The 25,723-nt window shown below is 42.3% G+C and overlaps 2 protein-coding genes across 2 annotated transcripts in view; one reads left to right on the top strand and one right to left on the bottom strand.

The window, feature by feature from the left end:
- GABRB1 (gamma-aminobutyric acid type A receptor subunit beta1) overlaps positions 1–19,423 on the top strand; it is a 103,705-nt gene extending 84,282 nt beyond the window's left edge. The window contains exons 6-9 of the mRNA XM_085848877.1: positions 261–395; positions 539–691; positions 885–1,120; positions 17,214–19,423. Coding sequence (XP_085705003.1) covers positions 261–395; positions 539–691; positions 885–1,120; positions 17,214–17,732 — 1,043 coding nt within the window. The 3' untranslated portion in view covers positions 17,733–19,423. The remainder of the gene's footprint in view (positions 1–260; positions 396–538; positions 692–884; positions 1,121–17,213) is intronic.
- Positions 19,424–19,787: 364 nt separating this feature from the next.
- COMMD8 (COMM domain containing 8) lies at positions 19,788–20,780 on the bottom strand. Its single transcript, XM_085848878.1, has 3 exons — positions 20,568–20,780; positions 20,267–20,431; positions 19,788–20,067 (listed from the first exon to the last, which is right to left on the bottom strand). Exons 1-3 carry the CDS (start codon positions 20,739–20,741, stop codon positions 20,047–20,049), a joined length of 360 nt encoding a protein of 119 aa, XP_085705004.1. The 5' UTR covers positions 20,742–20,780; the 3' UTR covers positions 19,788–20,046.
- Positions 20,781–25,723: the final 4,943 nt, after the last annotated feature.

The raw sequence follows: 25,723 nt of genomic DNA, 5'->3' as shown, positions 1-25,723 counted from the left end.
GACGCTCGTCAACCGCCGCACATCACACGATTATCCAAAACTATCAGCCACAGCTCGAACACTTAAGGCCTAACCTTCAAGATACAATGAGTCCTGTTAAATCAACAACATAAATGGACCACTGATATTTAATGTGGAGCCAAAACTAACACCATTACATTGTTGACCTGATACCATGAGTAATATCAGTATAATCATTCGGAGGATTTCATATTCTGGTTTTTCCTCCATTCCTTCGCCTCTCTCTCTCACTTTTGCAGATGGATACACAACAGACGACATCCGGTTCTATTGGCAAAAGGAAAAAGCCCTTGAGGGGGTCAAGGATGTGGAACTGCCACAGTTCACTATCGTCGATTGCAACCTGGTGTCTCGGGACGTTGCATTTGCTACCGGTGAGAAAAATATTATTTCAAGCAATTCCACATCTAATCCTTGAACTGAAAAAAAAGATCACTTCGTGCTCTGAGCAAAGTTTGGGTTCTAATCTCAACTTAACCCCTTCCTCTCCATTGCCTTTTCTCTTTAAACCCAACAGGCTCATATCCTCGCCTGTCCTTGAGCTTCCGGCTGAAACGTAACCTTGGGTACTTCATCCTTCAGACGTACATGCCAACAATACTAATCACCATCCTCTCCTGGGTCTCTTTTTGGATCAACTACGATGCCTCCGCTGCCCGTGTAGCCCTAGGTAACGATGGCATGATGTACATTAAAGCTATAGCATTTTCCAGATTATATTGTTGCAAACCAACAAAGCTTGGTGGGCATGCACTTCCGGTAAAATGGTTTCATTTCCGGTGTCAATCTTTTTTAAGAGCAAATAACACCTCGGTTCTGACACCATTTTCAATCCTCATTTCTAACTCGACTTGCATCCACAGGCATAACAACGGTGCTGACCATGACCACAATCAGCACACACCTGCGTGAAACGTTGCCCAAGATCCCATACGTGAAGGCAATCGACATCTACCTAATGGGCTGTTTCTTCTTCGTTTTCCTTGCACTACTCGAGTACGCTGCTGTCAATTATTTGTTTTTTGGACGTGGGCCACAACGCGCCAAGAAGGAGGCCGAGAGGGCCGCAGCAGCCAGGCAGACCGCCGAAGGGGCCAAGGTGGGATGGGAAGGGTTGGTATTATGGTGAGCAAGAAGGGCAAAATCGATGATGGAAGTATTAACGTCATACATTCTGAAAAATCTAATTTGGGGGAAGGGGTGGGGGGGGGATTTTGACGTGTGACGAGATGTGCAAGAAAATTCAAAATGGCGTTTGATGGTTCAAGTTAAACTGTTGTATTTCCGTTAATTCGACATCAATTGAATGTAAGCTCAGATATACCAAATCAAATCAAAGAAAGATGAACATGTAGAGCTTGGCATATTTGCCTCGGATTCCTGCCCTCATCACTTCACATGCACAGTTAATGGGGAAAGAGGGGCGGGGGAGGTAGGTTAAGCAAAAAAATTGTTTTATATTTGTTTGCAGTCTAAAGAAGTTGCTTTCCAGTTGCCATCTTAAATCTAGAAATATTTCCATTTCAATCTCTAAGTTTCATTATTTATGTTTAACAGCATGCCAAGCTTTAAACTTTAACTTTCACTAAACACCAAGAAAACCTCAAGGTGTGTGTGTGTGTGTGTGTGTGTGTGTGTGTGTGTGTGTGTGTGTGTGTGTGTGTGTGTGTGTGTGTGTGTGTGTGTGTGTGTGTGTGTGTGTGTGTGTGTCTCGTTGATTGTTATCTCCATAATTCGAGATTCAGAAGGTGGACTGGAGTCCTCCCAGGACTCAAAGTATCCACCTTCATTTCGGTGAAGGATCGTGATTCAGGGCCAAAGATGTGAAGTTGTGTTGTTCTCAGAGTTTTGTTCTGAGGACTCTTTTCATGATCGTCACCGAGTCCCGGCCAGCCACCAACTGTAGTTCCTTTGTGGTAATGTTCCCAGGGATGGTTTGTAGGATCTTTGTGAGGTTCTTATTTATCATTTCCGTTGCTCCAATTATCACTGGTACAATTTTGGAATTCTTCAGCTTTAGGATCTTTGCACTTAATTCTTGAGATCTTGATATTTGGTAATTTTTTTGTTTTCTGCATTATTTACACCAAAATAACTGGGTACTGAAACCTCATTTCGTCAACTTTTTGCGTACAGCATTGGAATTTCTTTGATTGTTGCCCTCGCCAGAGGAGAGGGTATTGCATGTGGGTCCGTTTGTTTGTCTGTTTGTCCGCACAGAACTTTTGTGTTTTTGTCTGCAACTGCTTGTCGGATTGAGACGAAATTTTCACCATTGGTGTGACGACTCATGTTGAATGTTTCAATGATAATTGTGACGTAATAGGTTAAGTGGTGTGGCAGCCATATTGGAAAAATGGAAAAACTTTGGACCTCTGTATCTCTGAAACCGCACCAAGAAAAAAAAATTGAAACTTGGCACGCTGCAAGTACTCCACATGGGAAGGAGTGAGGTTTTTTATGACGTCATAGGTGCTCTCGTTATGACATCATAATTGTATATGTAGAATGCCACATCCGTTCAGTTTGAAATTTTTTGAGGGTCATCTCGGGATAAAATGGTCCACAGAAAAATAATTCGTGACATCATCGGTCACATGATTCGGCAGCCATATTGGTTTTTTGTTTTTTTAAACCTTCAAAAATCTCTGAAGTGGCGGAACAGATCCAGGCAAAACTTTACATGTATGACCGCCTGTCCATGAGGAACAAAAGGTTCACACATGTGATATCATAGGTCACATGGTTGGCAATCATATTGGATTTACCCTAAAACCTATAAAAGTACAGCACTCAAAAGAAGTTCTGGCAAGGGTCTGCAATCTCTGAATGCCCTCTCTTGTTTGCTCTTCGATCTCTGCTCTGTAAGAACTGTAAGAATGATTGAGTTTATTCGATGGTCGTCAGTTTGTTGGCACTTGTGACTAAAACCAAAGTAACAAAGAGCAACAGTCTGAGATCATGGCAATTGGTCCTTCAAGCTCTCACAGTTATTAAGGGCAACAGAATAATTAAGTTGGCAGCATACTAATCTCTGACCTGTTTCAGATGCATTTAATTCCAAACAACGACCAATATGATGCATTGTCATCAGGGGAAGGATGTCGGAGAATCATTCAGAGGAAGATGTAAAGCTGACTATCAGTTTGCATTTTAGATGTGGACGTTGAAGATTCCTGTGTTTTGCAAAAAGAGAAGACAATCATATACCTATTACCATGACCAGACTCAACTTGAGGTGACCTGTATAATTAGCATGACCTGCATGCAGTCAGTTGAATTGCTGGGATGTAGATATAACACAGGTATGATATGTCAAATTACCTTTTGGTGAGCCTCAGATATATTGTGATTATCTGCCTGTTGTAGTTTTTGGTGTACAAATCTGGGCTCGTGGAAGAATGAGGAGATCGAGGGTAAAATGAAAGGTACTGATTGTAAGACAGCGGCCAAAAGTTGGACACAAATACGGAGAGGAGAGAGAGAGATAGGGGAGGAAACATTAACTTCCAAATAAGAGGCTTGGTTTATATCTGAATGATGGAGGTCGAAAAGATCGTACATAGGGATGGGAGATTAAATTAGTTCATCGAGGTGGTGCTGGATCACTTGCATGAAGCTCTGCAGCAAATAATGTGATGGAGCATTCCTTTTTGCTGTTGATTTTGAATGCCAGAAGGCAGATGCTGAAACGGGAGAAAAGAGGAACAACAAAGTGAAGGTGGATGGATAAAAAAAACCTCTTATGGGAGGATAATGATGAGAAGGTTAATGGAAGAATCTCTGTGTCCTGGAGGAGCTTGGGAGAGAGGGAGAGAGAGAGAGAGAGAGAGAGAGAGAGAGAGAGAGATAGAGATAGAGATAGAGATAGAGATAGAGATAGAGATAGAGATAGAGATAGAGATAGAGATAGAGATAGAGATAGAGATAGAGATAGAGATAGAGATAGAGATAGAGATAGAGATATAGAGATATAGAGATATAGAGATATAGAGATATAGAGATATAGAGATATAGAGATATAGAGATATAGAGATATAGAGATATAGAGATATAGAGAGATAGAGAGATAGAGATAGATATATATAAAAAAAAAAAAGTTAAAGAAGGCAAAGACCCATCTATAATGTCAGTAACAAGTTCAATTTCAGCCCAACTATAAACATCCTGGTGATTCGTAGGTAAGACGAGGCATCAATGTCTGTGCCGTAACTCAGATGGATGTTAAACCCTGCAACCCATCTGCCGGTATTTGTTGGTGGATGCTAAATATCCCATGGTATCCTTTTCAGAGAGGAGGTGAGCGATTGCTGGCACCCAAACCAAATTGTTAATGCCTGTCCTAACCTTACTCGAATGTCAGGCCTCGCCAACCCCACGATAACGTGGAAATAATTCTGGCTGTTAAAGAAGTTGTATATAGATATATCTAGCTATCTATAATTTCAGCAATCTCTGTGTGTCTGTCTGTGACCGATGTTTCTCGACAACCACTGCTCCGATCTAATTGAAACTTGCCAGGTATATTGCTGGGGACCTGAGTATGTGACTTTTCAAGGTTTGATATTAATGGGGCAAGTGGTTCCCAAGTTATGGCCATTTATTTACCAAACCAATGACAGGACACAGTGCTATGATGTCACAATTGACGTCACAATTCTTCTTCTTCGTTTGATATGATTTCAATTGATGCTGGGGGTTGTTTCAAAGTTTTTTTGTTTGTTTGTTTTTTGCACGTACAACCACGCACATACGGGCACGATAAAGCAAAGGAACGGCCTGGGTGGTTTTTGTTTTTGGCACGCGGTTTGAAAGTTTTTTGTTTTTTTTGCATGTACAGCCACGCACGTACGGGCACACACTAGAATAGATTATATATATATATATATATATATATCTATATAGAAACATATGAGGGGCAGTCAATAAGCAACCATAAAATGGCAAAATAAATTCGAGAATGTAATGTGTGTAGTTGTAGATGATATATGTTTTATCTATGGGTAAGAGTCATGTTTTGCCTGTTTTAGATCTGGTAACATTGAGCGTATGAAGTCAGTGGAGCAGTTGCAAGATGGTCGCTCCCTTAGAAGTCAGCACCAAGGAGGAACAACGTTCCGTCATCCATTTCTTGGGAAGTGAGGATGTGTATCCCAGTGAAATCCATCACAGAATGAAGATGCAATATGGTGATGCATGTTTATCACTGCAGCAGGTGTACGACTGGGACAGGAACTTTAAAAGTGGAGTGTTCAGTGTGGCAGAGGCTGCTCGCTCGGGCCGGCCTCACACAGCCGACACACCAGAAATGGTTGCAGGAGTTGAGTGTGTGCTAAGGGAAAACCGTTGCATTTTGCTGGATGAAGTGGTCTCCAAATTGAACATTAGCCATGGTTCAGCACACCATATCATTCACAACTTGCTGGGGTTCCCCAGAGTGTCTGCAAGGTGGGTGCCGAGACAACTCACACCTGAACTGAAAGAAAAGAAAGTTGGCCTCATGTGAAGAACTTCTGCGACGTTATGAAACAGAAGGTGCCACTTTCTTACAGCACGTAGTGACTTGGGCTGAAAGCTGGGTCCACTACTTCCAACCAGAAATGAAGAGGGCAAGCAAGTAGTGGCTCCATTCAACTTCTCCAAAGCCCAAAAAATTCCACACACGGCCGTCCGCTGGAAAAGTGATGCTGATGCTCTTCTGGGATAGCCAAGGCCCACTTGTAGAGCATTACATGCACACATTACATTACATTGGACTACTCACTACCAGTGTTTTGCGCAGTATGACAATACTCGGCCCCATACTGCCCGTGCTCCAGCTGCAGAAATAGAGGACATGCATTTTGAGTGTGTTCCTCATCCACCCTAATCACCAGACCTCGGCCCTTCGGATTACCACATCTTTGGGCCACTTAAAGAGGCGGTTGGTGGAACTACTTTCTGATCCGACGAAGAGTTCCATGAGGTGGTGCACGAATACCTATACAAGCAGTCAAAATAAATATTTTCGAGAGGAATCTTGGCCTCAGTCAAGCGCTGGAAAAAAATCATTGAACGCAATGGAGATCTTGTTGAAAAATAGCAGTTGTTACACACGTCCATGGAATAAACAATTTGTGAAAAATATTTTAAGGTTACTTATTGACTGGCCATTGACATATGGTATAATATTGGGGCAGTTGGGATTACACATATTAAACTACAAGGACACTTGGTGAGTTGGTGGAGCACATACCTCCACCATGCTGATTAGTTTACGATTAGGGCCTCAGCTATCCCACTGATAGGCCTGATCTGGATTCGGACCGTGTTGTTGGTTGACGTTTTGTTGTTTGTTGGCCCGTGTTGACGTTTTGGTCTATGTTGACGTTTTGGTTTATGTTGATGTTTTGGTCTATGTTGACGTTTTCACCTGTTGACCTTTTGGCCAATGTTGACCTCAAAAATAATAGGTGGTTTAATCCAGTGACCTGATCGGCAAATCCTCTTCATATTTGAAGTCAATCGGATGAAAATTGAGGTTTTTAGAAATTAAAAAAAGCTGTTGAGCTTTTACCCTATGAAGGATGACCTCTTGACCCCAAAAATCTACAGACGGTGTTTCGTATGACCCAGCCAGCCGTTCCTTATCAACCGTTTTGTTGGAGTGCTTTAATAATGATTGGTGGAATAGTTTCCAAAGTAGTTGATTCCAACCATGGAATCAAAAGGAATCGAGTCGTGAACCGGAATCAACATCGATTCCGAATAATTGTGACTTCATTGAAAGAAGTATTCGTTTGTGTTTTTCAGGGAAATATTTTTGTCCCTGTTCACCATGTTCCAGTTACACATAGCCTGGTAATGTATTAATTGAAAAGGAACACATCCCTGGGGCATCCCGTTTTCTATGTAGCATCAAAAGCAAGTGACTTGCAAACTAAACATACCCCAAGGACGTGTTCCTTATAAATGAGTAGCAAGGCATTTAGAGTTGACCGGTAAAGTGTGCTTATTGCTTTGCTGACAGATGGGAAGGCAATAAATCTACTGATGAAGTTTTGACAACATGTCGTTCACAAGGTCCAGAAGTGCAGTTTGGAAGTATTTCAGGAAGGTTAAGAAACTTTGATCAAGACTTTAATCAAGACATGCTCACTTTGATCAAGAGACATTGCTCATCACTGTAATACATCCAACATGAAAAAAAAAACGTTTTAAAACTGAACACCAGATAAAGTACCGATTCGTGACGGTTGAGAATGCGGATTTAAAGAAAGCAAAGTCTGCAACAGCAACAAGTTCGCTTCTGCAATCGACGATTGGAAGCACTTTTGCTCTGGTTATTTCCCGGTATGCTGCTTTCCCTTCCCTTCCCTCTCACACTACCTTCCCTCCCCTCAGACTACCTTCCCTGCCACTCCCCTCTTAGTCTTCCCATTAGGGAAGTGACAGGTGGTATTTGCTTTTATATATATATTTATTTTTATATATACATATATTTATTTTTATATATACTTCTATTTATTTTTATATATACATACATATTGTTACGAATTTCGGCCCGTCCGGCGTGCGATCGGCCACGTAACTCGAATCGCGATGCGTCGCCCACCGGAACGGACAATTCAGTCGTGACCCTCCTGGAACTTCCGCCAGGAGTCAGTCACGGGTGGGGGTTTAACCTCACCACGATCGTGCCAATTGCCCACCCGCGCAGGATAGGGTTGCTCGCCAAATTCGACTCACCTAAGTACCTGCGCGAGTGGTCGACCGGGCGATCGTACCTCGCCGCACGATCGACTCGGACACGAACTGCTTAAGCGGCTCATTCCGTGCTGCAGGGATAACCGAGCGGAGTTATCGTCGACCTCGACGGTTCAGATTACTTATTGGGTGTTTCAACCCACTACCAATCCCTTACGTGATGCAAGATGGGACTTTCAATGGATGAAAGGACGCAACGAAACGGGAAAACAGTTCAACAAGCAAGCACTTTTATTTCACACACACAACACATGCACGTAAGGCAGTAATGCATTGTGCAGCAAAAGCAAAATGCAACAAAAGCAAAAGCACTACTTCCGACTATAATTATTTACAACACTTAAACAATTATACTTGTTGGGACTCGGCGCCACATCATTCATTCAAAATAAACAGGAAAGACCTCCCCATAGGCAGGGAGGTAGACTGGGTCCGTGGACTAAATGTGCGCGGAACCTGGAGGAGCGGCCAGGTCCACGAGACCGAAAAGGTCTTACCCGCGTCCTCGTGACGCGATGGCGGGCAAGCCGCAATATCAGCGCAGCTGCGCCCCAACTCCGTGCCCCTGGCGTGGTCGGTGAGCCCTCTCCGGCGTGCTCCGTGCAAGCACGGTTTGGTCAGCACCACGGTTAGGGTGGGGAATGAACGGGTCCACCGGCACTATCTCAGCGCGGATGGGGGGGGGGGATTGTTGATGCTCAGGGTAGAGCGAGGGGAATGGCTTGCTTGCTTGGTCGCTTGTGAAAGCGAAGGTGGCTGGAGTCCAGCGACAAGATGACACCAACGACGAGACTAGCCCAGCAACGAGACGACACCAACGACGAGAAAAGCGACCCCCACACTACAACGAGTTCCACACAGACTCGTGTCTTTTATAGACCGGGGGAGGAGCCTGTATGCAGATTTTAGGAGCAAAACGCGATTGGAGGCGGGGCCATGCCACCCTCTGTTCAGCCATTGGTGTGGCAAAAAGGGGCGTGAGCCTCTGTTGATCCGAATTCCTTCCTGAGAGGAATTCACATCCATCGCGCTTGGAGGCGTGGCCACACCGCCCGACGCTCGCCCATTGGACGGAGGAAAAGGGGCGTGAACCTCCCCTGATCCGAATTTCTCTCCCGTAAGGAATCCACATTCATCGCGCTTGGAGGTGGGGCCACACCGCCCAACGCTCGCCCATTGGACGGAGGAAAAATGGCGTGAACCTCCCCTGATCCGAATTTCTCTCCCGTAAAGGCATCCATTGCACTCGCGGCTTGCTGCGTTCGGCAGCAATCACTGAACGGCTTCGGACAGTACGACGTTCGGTGTTGACTGGTGGTTGAAACTGATGGTTGTGGAAGGAGAAAGGTGAAGGTGGTGGGGGTTTGCTGTGGTGGTTTGGTGGTTGGCGGGCGTCGTTTGGGAATGGCGGTGAAGCGATGTTTGCGGGATGGAGTTGTGGAGGTAAAGAGGCGAAGGTGGTGGTGTTGGAGTTGTTGGCGGCTTAATGGTCCAAAATAACGATAGAGAAAGAAAAATGGCTAACTCAAAGCGTTGCAGCCCGGATGAATCAAACATATTCCCTCTAAACAACGGGTGTGGGCTAACTCCACATGAACTTATCGATATATCTCACCTGAGGACCCTTTATGGTGTATCGTGAATTTCCACAGCCGTAACAATATATACATATATACATATATTTATTTTTATATATACATATGTACATGCATACATATATACATCTATTTATTTATACAGTCATCCCCCGTTTATCGCAGGGGTTACGTTCCAAACCCCCCGCGAGAAGTGAAAATCCGCGATGAATGGACGCCTCCCCAAAAAATGCCTATTTTATTTATAAACGCGGTGTATAAACACGATTTGGTTTGATTTATATCGAGTGATTATTAAACGCTGGGTGGTGTATTAACATGATTGGGTTTGATTTATATAGACTATAGAGTGATTATTAAACGCTGGGTGGTGTGTAAACACGATTGGGTTTGATTTATCGCATAACGTGCCTACAACTTATGGCCAGCATATGCGGAACGTGTGAGTCATACGCTGGCATATGTCGAAAAATTTTGAGCATGCTTAAAATTTGTCGACGAGCTCGGCGTACTATGACATGTGCTTCAGCGTGCTCTTAACGTATAAAAAAAAACTTACCCATAACGTATTCGACGTGTGCCAGCGTATTCGCCAAATTTTTCATACGTCGGCATACGCTGGCTAAAACGTCAAGGTGTGACAGGGGCTTAAGACTTAGAGATCCTCCACGAGGATCTAAAAAGGAGTTTATTTTGGCACCACAAAGTAAAGAGCCGAGCTGTACTGAACCCTGCTGTACTGAACCCTGCTGTGCAAGGTGCCAATAATGAAAGGGAGATGCGACAGAAAGGCGATGTTTAGGGTAAGGCATAAACGAGGCAAGACGATGTCCTACCATGAACAGTCGGATTTAGCACCGCTCAGTGCACAGCATGGGTCACCGTGATGCGAAGCGGAGAAGAGCGACTTTCAATGAAACCCTACGCATGCTTATGCAGCAAGTGACCCATATTCTGCGGGTTTGACCCGTTTTCTTTCTTTAAACCTGCGGAGCCGTTTTTGTGTCGTTAAACCCCGTATTGGATGGAAAGTACGAACAATTTCAAAACCGCTATGTGTTGCTTCCATTCCACTCGCATGGATTCACACACAGAGTGATCTGTGGAGATCTCAATCCGATACGCAAGGTACCACTCTAATCTGACTCTATTGCGTGCGTGACGTCATGAGCTTTACCCAACCGACCAATTCCTTCAATCCCCATCTGTATGCATCACTTCCTCTTGTCTTCCATTTGCAGTCACCCCGAATCAATCGGTCCGCCTGATTGCTTTCCAATTCGCTCTTCGACTTCTTACTGTGATATTTATCAGTACTTTCGAGTATTTTGAATGGAAGGATTCGATTTGGGTTGTTTTCATTCGTATACAGGGTGTCCACAAATTACCGTTCCAAATTCAAACCGTGATAAGTTAAACTAGCCGGGAGGCGACGATGGTTCACGGGTATTATTGAACAATGCCATAATAGGTGCAATTGAGTTAGTGGAAGCTTTTGAGGAAGCCCTCCTCAAACAACCAGGGAAGGGAAAGCAGCATACCGGGAAATAACCAGAGCAAAAACCTATCTCTTCCGTCAAAATTGACCAAATCAAATCGGATTTTTTTATATGTTGTACTTATGGACATTACGCACAGCTTCTGGGAAATGAAATTGCGAGAAAAAATAGAGGGAAAAAAGTTCAAGTGGGCGTGGCTCCACCCACGAGGGGCGTGGCTCCGCCCACAAGGGTACCAAAACGCCCTCATACCAAAAGACACAACTAGACCATGATATCTACCTTGTGTCCAAGTTTCATCAAGATCGCATCAAACGTCACGGAGCTATGCTCTGGAGAGAGTCACAGACAGACAGACATACATACATACACAAGCCGGTAGGCGGCGATGGGTCGCCGAGCATGGAATCTATAAGATATAGAGCAAAATGGATGTCATATAGCGGATAGGGAATCACCTTAAGTTTATGCATATCAAATCTCATCCAGTTCCATCTACTGATAACTACTCGGTATCCATTCGAATGAAAAGTACCGAAAATGCGGTTTGAAATCGGAAATCCCCAAAGTTTGAGGGGGTGCTGTGGGTGAACAAAGATCTAAATCAAAAATCCGGCTCGATCGTTTGTGCACAATGTATTCCAGACGATTCATGTGAATTTTCATGACCATCCGACCATAACCGAGGAGGAGTAGCATTTGGTGCGAAGGCACCTCCAGCTCTCGCATATTATCGATTTTTGCACTAATTGACCTTTGACCCCTGACCTAAGCGAAATCGGTAAATATGTCCTGAGGCAAAGTTGTAGTACTCATTGAGTACCATGAACCTGCAAAGTTTCATTCGTATCGATGCACTTACCTGGTCGCTAGGGGGGGCCTTCCATTTTTGCCAATTTTCACGCATACCCTAATTTTAGGGGGCGCTGCGGGTAAAGAATTCCATATATCACAAAAAGCGGAATATATTTGATAGAGCATCACCTGTAGATCATTCGTGACAAATTTCATAACCCGACGTGGGATAATGGCTTTCGGAATTGATTTCGCGTGAACGGTACCGATTTTGAAGGTTTTTCGGTTGTTGCTCGGGAACCAAAGCGTCCCTAGCAACCATCACAATTTCCAAAGCACGAGGTCATAAGATGTACCTACCACCCGAGTTTGGTCAAAATCCGCCCACGTTTACTACCAATTATGCTGACGACAAACGAACAAACAAACAGAATTGCTGACAATAAGGGTCACCTATTTAGGCGACCCAACAGACACAACGAAAATAGTGGTCACTGCTGGCGCTCGCGAACCAAAAACAATAATAATGAAATGGGATACAATCATGCGGTTTGATGCTTGCGAATGAACGAACATTTCTCAAAGTTTTACTGTCAAGATCATCACAATTTATCATCACTTGGTCTCCATAAACCAGGCAACACTGCTCATTATTGTGACGACGCTATTTCCAGTAAATGTGACGTCCCGCATCATAGGCAACAACTGGAAATGAAAAAAAGTAGATAAAACTTTGAGAAATTGTTGTGTTCTTTCTTAAATGTATTCTTTCCAAACGTGTTGTTGTTGTTGAATTGCCGGACGTTGAGAGATTGTGAGGAAGATGATGATGCGAGGGGGAGAGGCCATCTTAACGGGGTCGGAGCTTTGTGAACGTCCTGTGCTGCGGATTAAATGGAGTGGTGCCTTGCAATCAATCACATCGTTTAGAGTCTCTTGAGTGACATAACAGGAATATTCTAGTTACCTCCACCACCGAAAGTGAAGGAGGTTATGTTTTCATCTCTTTTGGGTGGTCGCTAGACTACCGTTATTCTCAGGTTTTCCGTCTGTCTGTATGTATGTAATGGACGGCTCTGGAGGCCAGAGGAGTCAACTGATTTTGATGAAACTTGACTGGTAGGTTCATACCAGGATCTAGTTGTATGCTTTTGATCACCGTTGCTATGGATGCCACCGTGGCCAAGCAACGGGACTTTGAATTTTTTGAAAAAATCCGAAAAATATTTTTATATATATATATTTTTTTCGAAAATCAAAAATCAGCTTCCGCGCTTTTATGCGCACTATAATCAAACTCTTTGTCAAAAAATTTCAGCCCGATCCGTCAAAAACTGTATGACTAGTATGCATTTATATAGCGACCACCCATGTTGCCTGCTGGCTTGTCTGTCTCTCTGTGGACAGGTTGGGCGTGTCACATGGCCGAACTGATTCGATTTTGGTGAAGATCCAGATCCGACAACTAGAATTTTAAAGTGATTCTTCACCATTGAGAGTTCTAAACCGATATATAGCACGACATCTCAAAAAGTTGTGGACGGATCTGGATTAAATTCTGTGAACAGGTTGGGAGTGTGACAAGGATGAACTGATTAGATTTTGGTGAAGATCTGGATCAGGATCCGACTACTAGAATGTTAAAAGTGATTCTTCACCATTGAGAGATAGGGCTCAAAAACCATATTGTGTTGTATAGCATGATATTTCAAATACGTATTGGGCCAGATATGTTCTCGTGGCTCAGGCATTACGTGCTGGACTCTGAGTGTCCTTCTAGTTTGAGAAATGTTATGCATGTATGTAATGTACGTTGTCCTTATCATTCCTGATTCGTCAACCTCTTGAACAGTCTTTTTTACCACGTCTGGTTAACCCTTTGCATGCTGCATTGTTCACAGCCGCATGGGTTCCCTGTTGCTTCATTTATTTATTTAATTATTTTCATTGGGCTGTGAATTTCAAGTGATATTTGCAAAAAAATAAAAAACATCACTTGGGTGTCAAGTTCTTCCATCACTTACATCACTGACCACCAGATGGTGGTCTCCTCAGGTTAACTAACCTGAGGCATTCCCTTTGGGTGAGTGCCTAGAATATCCCATCCCGAAGAGATGGGGATGGGCCAGGTATCTGCCTGGGAGTGGAGGGGGGCAGCCATATGGAGAAACGCATGCTCCCAAAGTAAGGGGTCGGGTAGGTATGCAGGTTTCAGAAGGTGGAACGGAGCCCTCCCAGGTCTCAAAAGTATCCACCTCCGTTTGTGTGTGTGTATGTGTCTCCCCATTTTTTCTCAGAGATGTCCAAACGAATGTCAAACTTTCAGAGGTTCATCAGTACGAGCCAGGGAGTGTTTCAGGCAAAAAAAAAATCGTTTTTAACTTTGTAGCGATGTAGAAGGTTCTATTAAATGATCCCTGACGATAGATAGATTTGAGCTAACGTCTGTCTGTCACACCCTGAAACACTCCTCAAAGACATGACAAAGTAAAAGTTGCTCCAAACGAATCCAAAGCAACACCAACGAGGGAATTTCAATTTTTTTCCCCCCAATTAGACAAAAAATAAATTTTTTTTAACCCAGGCAGTGTATATGCAGCAGACCACTACCTCAATCATTCAATTTATTACCCCCCCCCCCACCCCCCCGGAGGGAGGGAGCGGGATATTGTAATCGTCCGGTTTGTTTGTCTGTCTGTCTGTTAGCAACTTTACGGCAAAACTGCTTTAGCAAACACTATCAAATTTAATCCACAGGTGGGCAATGAACCTTGGACGACCCCATTAACTTTTGGGTCCAATTGGATCAAAGGTCAAGGTCAAGGTTAAGGTCAGGAAAAGATCAAAATCGTTTTTCACTCATAACTTCGTCAAAAATGATCTGATTTACTTCAAACTAAGCTTATAGTGAACCTTATTCTATTTGTCACTTATAATCTGACCCATTCCTATAGTGAAAAATGCATATTTGTGAAGATCGGTAGGGTCCGAAGTTTTGAGGGTCATGGTCATCGGTCAAAATTACAAATTTTCCATTATAAATCAAAAAAGGTTAGGAATATGCGTGTTTACTATGGAAGACATATATCAAGTCCTTTATTGGGTTTCATTTGACACCATGACCTTTGACCTTATGTGGCCTTGAAAGGTCAAAATCATTTTACGGTCATAACTTCGTCAAAAATGGTTTAATTGACTTCAAACTGAGACTAAAATATTCCTTATTCTATTCCTTATAATCAACAATCAGGTTAAGGATGTATCAAATTTAAATTTGATCCCCAAAATAACTTTATGCCTTTAATGGGTGGGATTTGTTGTGCCTGGCACTACTTGTTATTATTTTCTTTGCCGTTAATATATAACCTCCTATTTTTGAGCTCTTTCAACCAGTGCAAGAATAAAAGGCTCACTTCTAATTTTTTCTTAATTCTCTTATCCCGACACTTTTTGAAAAAAGAAAAGGGGGGGGGGGTGGTATTATAAGCAGATCAGGTCTGTCATGCTTTCTCCTCATGTTAGGCAGAAATTCACCAAACCTGGTGATTAGGATCACCACATGGCTCAAAGGTGCAAGAGCAGTGTAATTTTGGCCCCACCACATGAGGCAGGGTCAAAAGGTCAGATTACAAAAAATGGAATCAAGAGCACAATTTTCAAATGAAACTATATATATATGCAATCAACATTGGGAGATGCATGACAAATGTAACAATATATTTTGGATTTGATTCCCAGTTCATGCCCCAGGGTGTGGGGACAGGGGGTCAAAATGGGGGACAAATTTTTTTTAAACTCAAAATTTGATATTGGATCATTCCTGACATCTTTTTGCCATCTTTCAACTTTGTTTGAAGTGGAAAGTGTGGGGGTCTGTGATGGCGTACCATCGACTTCACTCCAGTTACCTCTGCCACCTATTTGTCCGTCTCTTATGAGCACGATATCTCAAAAAGTTACGGACGGACTTGGATGGGTGGGCAGATTGGGTACGTGACAGGGACCAATTTTTTAGCTCGCCTGTTCGAAGAACAGAGCTATAGCGATACCCCCGGCGTGAGCGTGAAAATGTTAAAATTTTTGGTGCAAGTTATTTTTTCCTTTCCAATGTTTTTATCTACCACTATTTTTTATACGCCCGATATATATATCGGGGCGTATTATGTGATACCGGTCGTCCGTCCGTCCGTCTGTCTGTTCCTGTCCGCACTCGAACTCCCAAAGTTTTCAATTTTCACGTTTCATATTTGGTACATAGGTACAGACTGTGGAGACTGTGTGTCATGACATACGTTCATCATCTAAAGTGGTTGCCCTGGCAACCAGGATGCTGTTTTCCATGTAGTAGCACAATTCTGTATATACCTTCTTATTCGGGCGTATATTGTGCCCACTTGCGCTCTTATTACTGATTACAATATACAAATACATATATTGCTTTAAAATTATTTGGATCAGACTTCACTGCAATGCTTTATAAAAAATATTATTAGACTAGTCTTTTAAAAACGATAAATGTATAAACAGGCGAGCATTGGGTGGCTTTGACACCAACTCTGGTTCCTATTCTGGTGAAGATCAGGATCCAGATCCAATAATTTTTCAGCGATTCTTCACCTTTGAGAGATAATGCAAAAAACGATATGTAGCACGATATCTTAAAAAGTTGTGGACGGATTCACCCGAAGCTTTGTGGACGAGTTGGGTTGGTGACAAGAAGAATCAGATTCTATTTTGGTTTAGATCCAGATGCATATCCGGCCTGTCGGTGGGATACGAAACGTAAACTGTTCAGCCTGGCTGATTTATGCGATGCGCTCTACCGAGTGCCATTCGAGTTAAAACAACTGATGGAGAGAATAACTATCCCTATGCATTGTGAGGTATCGGTGGTAACGCCGCATCACGATTTCAGGAGGATCAAACTCACCCTTTCAATTTTTTTACTTAAACCACATTTCGTGTACTTTACACTACTATTAACATGCCTTCATTGTCCAGATACCAAGATTCATCATTAGCAGCAGTGTAATCTAGAAAACTTTCTTGTGAGGGTTGCAAAAATTCGGTTTAAAGTTACAGGCAATAAATAATCCACTCCAATCGAGAGAAATATCACTTTTATATTCTTTTTGGCTGATGTCCGCTGGCCTCGGAAATTAATCATGTCCAAAATGTTCTTCGCAATTGCTTGAACCGGTTCCAAGGAGTAGCTGTTAAGTGAGAATGGTAACGGAGATAGGTTGGCTGTCAAATGGGCCGAGTATGAAACACAATTGGCTTTGTTACATGAGTGTCCACAAATTTTTTTTTTTAATGTACGGAGGTTTGATGAAGCAGTTATTTCGTATCCAGATCATGTATGGATAAGCACAACATGGTGGAGGAGAAATCACTTATCAGATTGCACAAAGTGGGATGTAGCAATACTTTAGCCACGTGGGTGACAAATGATTTTACTCTTGTTAAGAATAAATTATCTCAATAATTATGTTTAAGAAAAAGATAGAAAAAGGCAACACCAATCTGATGTCCTGTTTACTTTCCCACACTACAGGGCGATTCCCACAGCACGATCTTGCTAACCAACCTGGACGTCCGAAACGAGGCTTGCTCTCCTCCAGACACTGCCACCAACTTCGACCGGCCAGGTCCTGCAGGCCAGGAAGGTCGTGCTCCCACACTGGGCCTCGGAGGATACCCGGGCGATTCCCGTACTCCCGGATTTCCACCTCCAAGCTTGGTTTACGGCGGTATCTCCTCATACGACCACACGAGTTTTGTGCGTGCCACGGTCGGGACGGGCACCTTCAGACGCCCACCTTCAGAAACCGCAGGTGCGGGCACCGGTCTGAGCACCATGGAACGCCGGGCGTGTGGCGGCCGATCCGGGGGCCAAGGTGTTTCCGCTACTGTGGGTCGCAAAGGCCGCCTGCCACCTCGGCGCAAATCCCAACTGAGAATCCGCATCCCAGACCTGAGTGATGTCAACGTCATTGACAAATGGTCACGCATCATCTTCCCGGTCACTTTCCTCTTTTTCAATCTCGTTTACTGGCTCTACTATGTGCATTGACTTCGCATTGCGGATGGGAAGGGGGACTTTCGGGGTTTCCACCTCAAGCCATCCCCCTTTCCCACGACCCTCACTTCTTTCACTATGGTCCCCTTCGCCAGGGGGTTTACATTTCCTCTGCTGAAAAGTTTTCTGCCAATTCCTGAAACTGTTGAGAGTTTTTAATTTTTTTGGGTTCCTGTTCCATTCTCTTTTTTTTCCAGTGATAATTATGCCTTTGCTATCAAAGTTTAAAACTTCATGCGATGGCCATCCCTCTGGGTTCCTATCTCACATACTTAAAATGTCCAACCCGTCGACTCATCGAAGTCCGCTGCCTCCACAGGACTGCTGCCATAGAACTATACCGCAAGGATTTTTGTGGACTGCTTTTACTCTTCTCAAAATCCACACTAAATGCAAAAATTTCACTTTATACCAACATATTAAACGCCGTCATACATCTCATGGCCGAGCGATTCAAATCACGTACCCATACGTCCAAGCAGGATACCTCTGTGTACCTTGCAAATGACTGACGAGCCGCCATACTGAAAATCCTCAATGTGCTTAAGAGTGCAAGCTGTATCCTAATATGAACACAAATTTGTTTGCATTTGTGTGTACAGAAAGACAAGAAAGAGAAGAAAGAAGATATTTGATATCATTTGAATTGTCAGCCATATTGGAGTTGTACCATTTACATTCCTGACGTGTACCGGCAGTCACTCACATGATCACACCGGTTTTGACGAGACAATGGCGAATGATTCCTGATTCAACGGTGGACCTTTCGCTAGTCTTGCGTGCGAGCTTATGCTTCTCGCCGACCGTGACCAAAACGCCGGTGAGTAAAACGCATCTCAGATCATTGCAGTCCAGAGTAATGTGAGTATGTACCGGATGGTAGTGACCGACAGTCACAACTCTGGTTGAAAATGCTAAAATGCATCACCGCAAGAGGATGGTGAACGTTCCAAACATTTTATAACTATGATTCATTTTATATAACAAACTGCATCCCTCCACAACTTCCTTGTCATCTTGCTGTGCTTTACGAAGTACCTTTCCCATTACACATTGGAACTCTCTCCTTTTTAGTGGTAGTAGAGGAAGTAGCAAATCATCTTTTCTGCTTTACAACAACCTCCTCCTCCTCCTCCTTTGTAACCTTCCTGAACATTTATTTTAGCTTCAGCCTTAAGTTGACTTCTGGATCGAGGTAGCCAGCTGAGCAAGTAACATCCCGTATTTATTATTTTTTGAAGTTACACTCTGAAACCTGCCACTTCCATTGTAGTGTCTCACAATCCACGGGAAACCAGTCATAGACTTGCCCAGCACTTTACATCAATAGCAAACGGCTTGTATATAGTTTAGTACCAAATTGATTTCGTCGGTCTTGATGAACAATGCAGGATTGACTAATTGCTGAAGGTCACATATTATTATTATAATAATTACTATAACTTTATAAACAAGAAATCCAAGCAGTAGGGTTTTGATTGTGTGGAGATTAAATATTTTCATTGATGACGAAGGGAGACTACCCCTGTGAGAGGGATGGTGCTGGCTGTGCCAAGCTAGACCAAGGTCAAACTCCACAAAGCAATGTTTTCTTTTTTTTTCCTCCCAACACGACGTTGGGCAGCAGAGTGGCCTGTACTGAAAACTTTACGATAAATAAATAAACGTTTAGGCAGAATCTTTAACTTGCGATGTGTCTGCAATCTGTTTTATCTTTCTTCTTTTAAACAAACACACTCTGCATGAACATCATTCAAAATGAAAAGGCAGCTTGTATTACAACAGCACGGCCACACATTGTACAATCTACATCATTGTCGCCACGAGCTAAGGGGCCATCGAACATGCATGTACAGGTGCCACATATTGAACCGATTCAAATTAATGTAAATAAGAGAAAAGGGGATCGAGCGATAGAAAGGTAAGGAGGAAAAGAGAAACGCAAGGCATTTGGAGGTGTAAGGGGCATTGGAAGGATTGCGTCTTTTTGTCTATGTAATACTTGTATGTCTCTTCCCCCCCCCCCACCCCGAAAAAAAAACCCATTGCTGGAAGATATTTGGTTATTTTAATGAGTTTTGAGGGGGGAGGTGGAGGAGGGGAGTGGAGAACACTGTTTGGAAAGGGTGGCTAATCTTTTGTGGACTGCACCTGCAATTTCTCCTTCACACTCCACAACGGCAGCACACGCTTGAGAGGCCACAACTGTCAGACACGAGCGAGTCCACGACCGGTGTGCGCCTACTGATAATCTGCCAGGCCAGTGAGCTGTGCGCCAATTTCCTACATCTAATGAAGTGTGTGGATGTCATTTTGTTTGTTGAACGACCTGTAGGGAGGGCAATGGGAATGGGGTGAAGGAATGTAAAAAGGAACATACACAAAGGGCTTTCATCAAGGACAACAATATAAACAGAATTAAAACAAATTCCAAATAGCTGGAGAAGTAGAAAAATAAGAGGAGGATGAGGAAGATGAAGAAGAGGCAGAAGGAGGAAAAATATAAAATGAAAGTAATGCTTGACAACCTTGCTGGCCTGTTCAAGAGTGGAAACGAGGCTTTGCAGCTCAGCTCGTCCCATTTCTAGGGAAATCTGCTCGTGGTATCCATCCACACCTGGTCCTTCCACATTCAAACCGAGGGACAACAATGGGGTTTGAAGGCGAGCCAGACGGTCACTTGAGAGTGCCAGCTGCAAGAGAGCAAAATAAAGAAATAAATAAAGTATCAAAAGTTTTACATTCACTTGTAAACACTGTAAATACTTTTCAAGTCGGGAAGCATCACTTTGGCACAATGAAGTCAACAAGAGTTTTGAGAAACCACACCTTGAGGACCCAATTAAAGTCGCTGAGCCGAACATCACTGATGTTGTGGGTGGCATGAAGTACACCTGCCTTCAGTTCCGCTCGTCGTCCCGCCACGCACTCCATCAGCTCGCTTGACCCAGAGGTGCTTTCCACACCCTGTGAGCAAACAGAAGCAGGGTGGAGAGGAAACATTAACAATGTGGAAAAAACACCAAGTTTGCTTCAAATGGAAGGGGCTGGTGGATTTTATATATATATATATATATATAAAGATATATATATATATATATATATATATATAAAGATATATATATATATATATATATATAAAGATATATATATATATATATATATAAAGATATATATATATATATATATATAAAGATATATATATATATATATATATATATATATATATATATATATATATATATATATATATATATATCTTCTTCTTCTTCTTTCGGCTGCTCCCGTTAGGGGTCGCCACAGCGGATCATCCATGATGCAGATCATCCATGATGATCCGCATAGTGATTTGGCACATGTTTTACGCCGGATGCCCTTCCTGACGCAACCCTGGTCGCCTCTTACGACACAGGGATATGGTACACCTATTTTAACCGGGGTATACACCGGCCCAGTATACTGGTACTCATTTCGCCGACCTCGGAAGGATAACAGGCTGAGTCAACCCCCTGGTGTATTAATTCAGTGGCTCAACGGGGCTTGAACTCAGGACCTCTTGGATCCCAAGCCGCTGCCCTAACCACTGCGTCAACACCAGGCTCTTATATATATATATATATATATATATATATATATATATATATATATATATATATATATATATATATATATATATATATATATATATATATATATATATATATATATATATATATATATATATATATATATAAAGATATATATATATATATATATATATAAAGATATAAAGATATATATATATAAAGATATATATATATAAAGATATATATATATAAAGATATATATATATAAAGATATATATATATATATATATATAAAAGATATATATATATATATATATATATAAAGATATATATATATATATATATATATAAAGATATATATATATATATATATATATAAAGATATATATATATATATATATATAAAGATATATATATATATATATATATATATAAAGATATATATATATATATATATATATATAAAGATATATATATATATATATATATATAAAGATATATATATATATATATATAAAGATATATATATATATATATATATATATATATATATATATATATATATATATATATATATATATATATAAAGATATATATATATATATAAAGATATATATATATATAAAGATATATATATATATATATAAAGATATATATATAGATATATATATATATATAAAGATATATATATATATATAAAGATAGATATATATAAAGATAGATATATAGATATATAGATATATAGATATATAGATATATATATTTTTTATTTATTTATTTATTTATATATATATATATATATATTATATAAAAAATTGATAAATATATAAGCCTGGTGTTGGTGCAGTGGGAAGGGCAGTGGCTTGGGACCCAAAAGGTCCTGAGTTCAAACCCCATTGGGCCACTGAATTTATATATATATATATATGTATATGTATGTATACATATATATGTACGTATATATATATATATATATATATATATATATATATATATATATATATATATATATATATATATATATAACACCAGGGGGTTGACTCAGCCTGTCATCCTTCCGAGGTCGGCGAAATGAGTACCAGTTTAACTGGGCCCGGTGTATGCCCCGGTTAGAATAGGTGTACCATATCCCTGTGTGTCGTAAGAGGCGACCAGGGTTGCGTCAGGAAGGGCATCCGGCGTAAAAACCGATGCCAAATCATTATGCGGACAACAAAACGAATTTCCATACCGGATCGGTCGAGGCCCGGGTTACCAACGACCGCCACCGGTACCGGTGGTCAGCAGGATACCAGTGGAAATTGTGCTACGACTGGGCGAAGGAGATGGGGAAGGCGAGTCCAAAGGCAGTGGGAGAGGGGGAAGGGTAGAAGTGTGGAGGTGAGAGTTGGAGCTCTGAATGTTGGGACGATGACTGGCAAAGGGCGAGAGTTGGCTGATATGATGGAGAGAAGAGAGAAGAAAGGTGGACATACTGTGTGTACAAGAGACAAAGTGGATGGGGAGTAAGGCGAGGAGCATTGGAGGTGGTTTCAAACTGTTCTACCATGGTGTAGATGGCAGGAGAAATGGTGTCGGGGTAATCCTGAAGGAAGATAATGTCAAGAGGGTATTGGAGGTGAGGAGAGTGTCTGACCGAGTGATGAGTGTAAAGTTGGAAATTGAAGGGGTGATGATGAATGTCATCAGTGCATATGCCCCACATATGGGGTGTGAGATGGAGTATAAAGAAGATTTCTGGAGTGAGTTAGATAAAGTGGTGGAGAGTGTATCCAAGGATGAAAGAGTGGTGATTGGAGCAGATTTCAATGCGCATGTTGGGGAAGGGAATAAAGAGGATGAGGAGGTGATGGGTAGGTACGGTCTCAACAAGAGAAATGTGGAAGGGCAAATGGTGGTAGAGTTTGCAAAAAGAATGGAAATGGCAGTGGTAAATACGTATTTCAAGAAGAAGGAGGAACACAGGGTGATGTACAAGAGTGGAGGAAAGTGCACACCGGTGGATTACGTCTTAAGCAGGAGATGCAACCTGAAAGAGATTAGAGACTGTAAGGTGGTGGTAGAGGAGAGTGTAGCTCGACAGCATCGATTGGTGGTTTGTAGGATGACTTTGGAGGTGAGGTTGAGGAAGAGAGTCAGGGCTGAACCAAGGACCAGGTGGTGGAAGCTGAAGGAGGAAGACTGTTGCGTGGAATTTAGGGAAGAGACAGGTGTTGGATGGTGGTAAAGAGGGATGGGATGATTGGGCAACTACAGCAGAAGTGGTGAGGGAGATAGCTAGGAAGGTACTTGGTGTAACATCTGGACAGAGGAAGGAAGATAAGGAGACTTGGTGGTGGAACGAGGAAGTACAGGAAAGTATAAGGAAGAAGGGGTTGGCGAAAAAGAAGTGGGATAGTCAGAGAGATGAAGAAAGTAGGCAGGAGTACAAGGAGTGGTGGCGAAAGGCAAAAAGAGAGGTGGCAAAGGCCAAGGAAAAGGCATATGACGAGCTGTATGAGAAGTTGGATACAAAAGAAGGGGAAAAGGATTTATACCGATTGGCAAGACAGAGGGACCGAGTTGGGAAGGATGTGCTGCAGGTTAGGGTGATAAAGGACGTAAATGGGAATGTGCTGATGAGCGAGGAGAGTGTGTTGAGAAGGTGGATGGAGTACTTTGAGGAGCTGATGAATGAAGAAAATGAGAGAGAAGGTTGGAAGAGGTGGAGATAGTGAATCAGGAAGTGGGGTGGATCAGAAAGGATGAAGTGAGGACTGCTCTGAAGAGGATGAAAAGTGGAAAGGGAGTTGGCCCAGATGACATACCAGTGGAGGCATGGAAGTGCTGAGGAGAGATGGCAGTGGTGTTGTTAACCAGATTGTTTAATAAAATCTTGGAAAGTGAGAGGATGCCGGAGGAGTGGAGATTTAGTGTACTGGTTCCGATTTTCAAGAACAAAGGTGATGTGCAGAGCTGTGGAAATTACAGAGGGATAAAGTTGTTAAGCCACACCATGAAGTTGTGGGAAAGAGTCGTGGAAGCTCGGTTGAGAGGAGAGGTGACGATTTGTGAGCAGCAATATGGGTTTATGCCAGGAAAGAGCACCACTGATGCAATGTTTGCTTTGAGAATGCTGATGGAGAAGTATAGGGAAGGCCAGAAGGAGTTACATTGTGTGTTTGTGGATTTAGAGAAAGCTTATGAAAGGGTGCCAAGAGAGGAGTTATGGCATTGTATGAGAAAGTCGGGAGTGGTGGAGAAGTATGTAAGAATTGTGCAGGATATGTACGAGGACAGTGTGACAGCGGTGAGGTGTGCGGTAGGAATGACGGTCCGGTTTAAGGTAAAAGTGGGATTGCACCAAGGATCGACTCTGAGCCCTTTCCTGTTTGCAATGGTGATGGACAGGTTGACGGACGAGATCAGACTGGAGTCTCCATGGACTATGATGTTCGCGGATGACATCATGATCTGTGGGGAGAGTAGGGAGCAGGCTGAGGCTAGCCTTGAGAGGTGGAGGTACGCACTGGAGAGAAGGGGAATGATAGTCAGTAGGAGTAAGACAGAGTACTTGTGCGTAAATGAGAGGCAGGGTGGTGGTATGGTGTGGTTGCAAGGAGTTGAGGTGGGGAAGGTGGATGGGTTTAAATACTTGGGATCAATTGTCCAAAGTAATGGAGAGTGTGGGAGAGAAGTGAAAAAGAGAGTGCAGGCAGGATGGAGTGGGTGGAGAAGAGTTGCAGGAGTGATTTGTGACAGAAGGGTAGCTGCAAGAGTTAAGGGGAAAGTTTATAAGACGGTAGTGAGACCAGCTATGTTGTATGGTTTGGAGGCGGTGGCACTAACAAAAAGACAGGAAGCGGAGCTGGAGGTGGCAGAGTTAAAGATGCTGTGATTCTTGTTGGGAGTGACGAGGATGGATAGGATAAGAAATGAGTATATTAGAGGGACTGCGCAGGTCAGACGGTTTGGAGACAAAGTGAGAGAGTTGAGATTGAGATGGTTTGGACATGTGCACAGGAGGGAAGCGGAGTATATCGGGAGAAGGATGTTGAAGATGGAGCCGCCAGGCAGGAGGAGAAGAGGAAGGCCAAAGAAGAGGTTCATGGATGCGGTGAAGGCGGACATGCGGGTGGTTGGAGTGTCAATGGAAGATGTGGAGGATAGAGTGAAATGGAGACGGTTGGTCCGCTGTGGTGACCCCTAATGGGAGCAGCCGAAAGAAGATGATGAAGATATATATATATATACACATATATACATATATATATATATATATATATATATATATATATATATATATATATATATATATATATATATATATATATACACATATATATATATATATATATATATATATATATATATATATATATATATAAATATATATATATACAAACATACATATATATATATATACATATATACATATAT

This window comes from Eptatretus burgeri, chromosome 12, assembly GCF_056783735.1.
Source record: "Eptatretus burgeri isolate ZD-2024b chromosome 12, Ebu_testis_v1, whole genome shotgun sequence".
Taxonomy (NCBI): domain Eukaryota; kingdom Metazoa; phylum Chordata; class Myxini; order Myxiniformes; family Myxinidae; genus Eptatretus; species Eptatretus burgeri.
The sequence above is the reverse complement of the archived record's forward strand: the minus strand, read 5'-3'. Positions and strand labels throughout refer to the sequence as shown.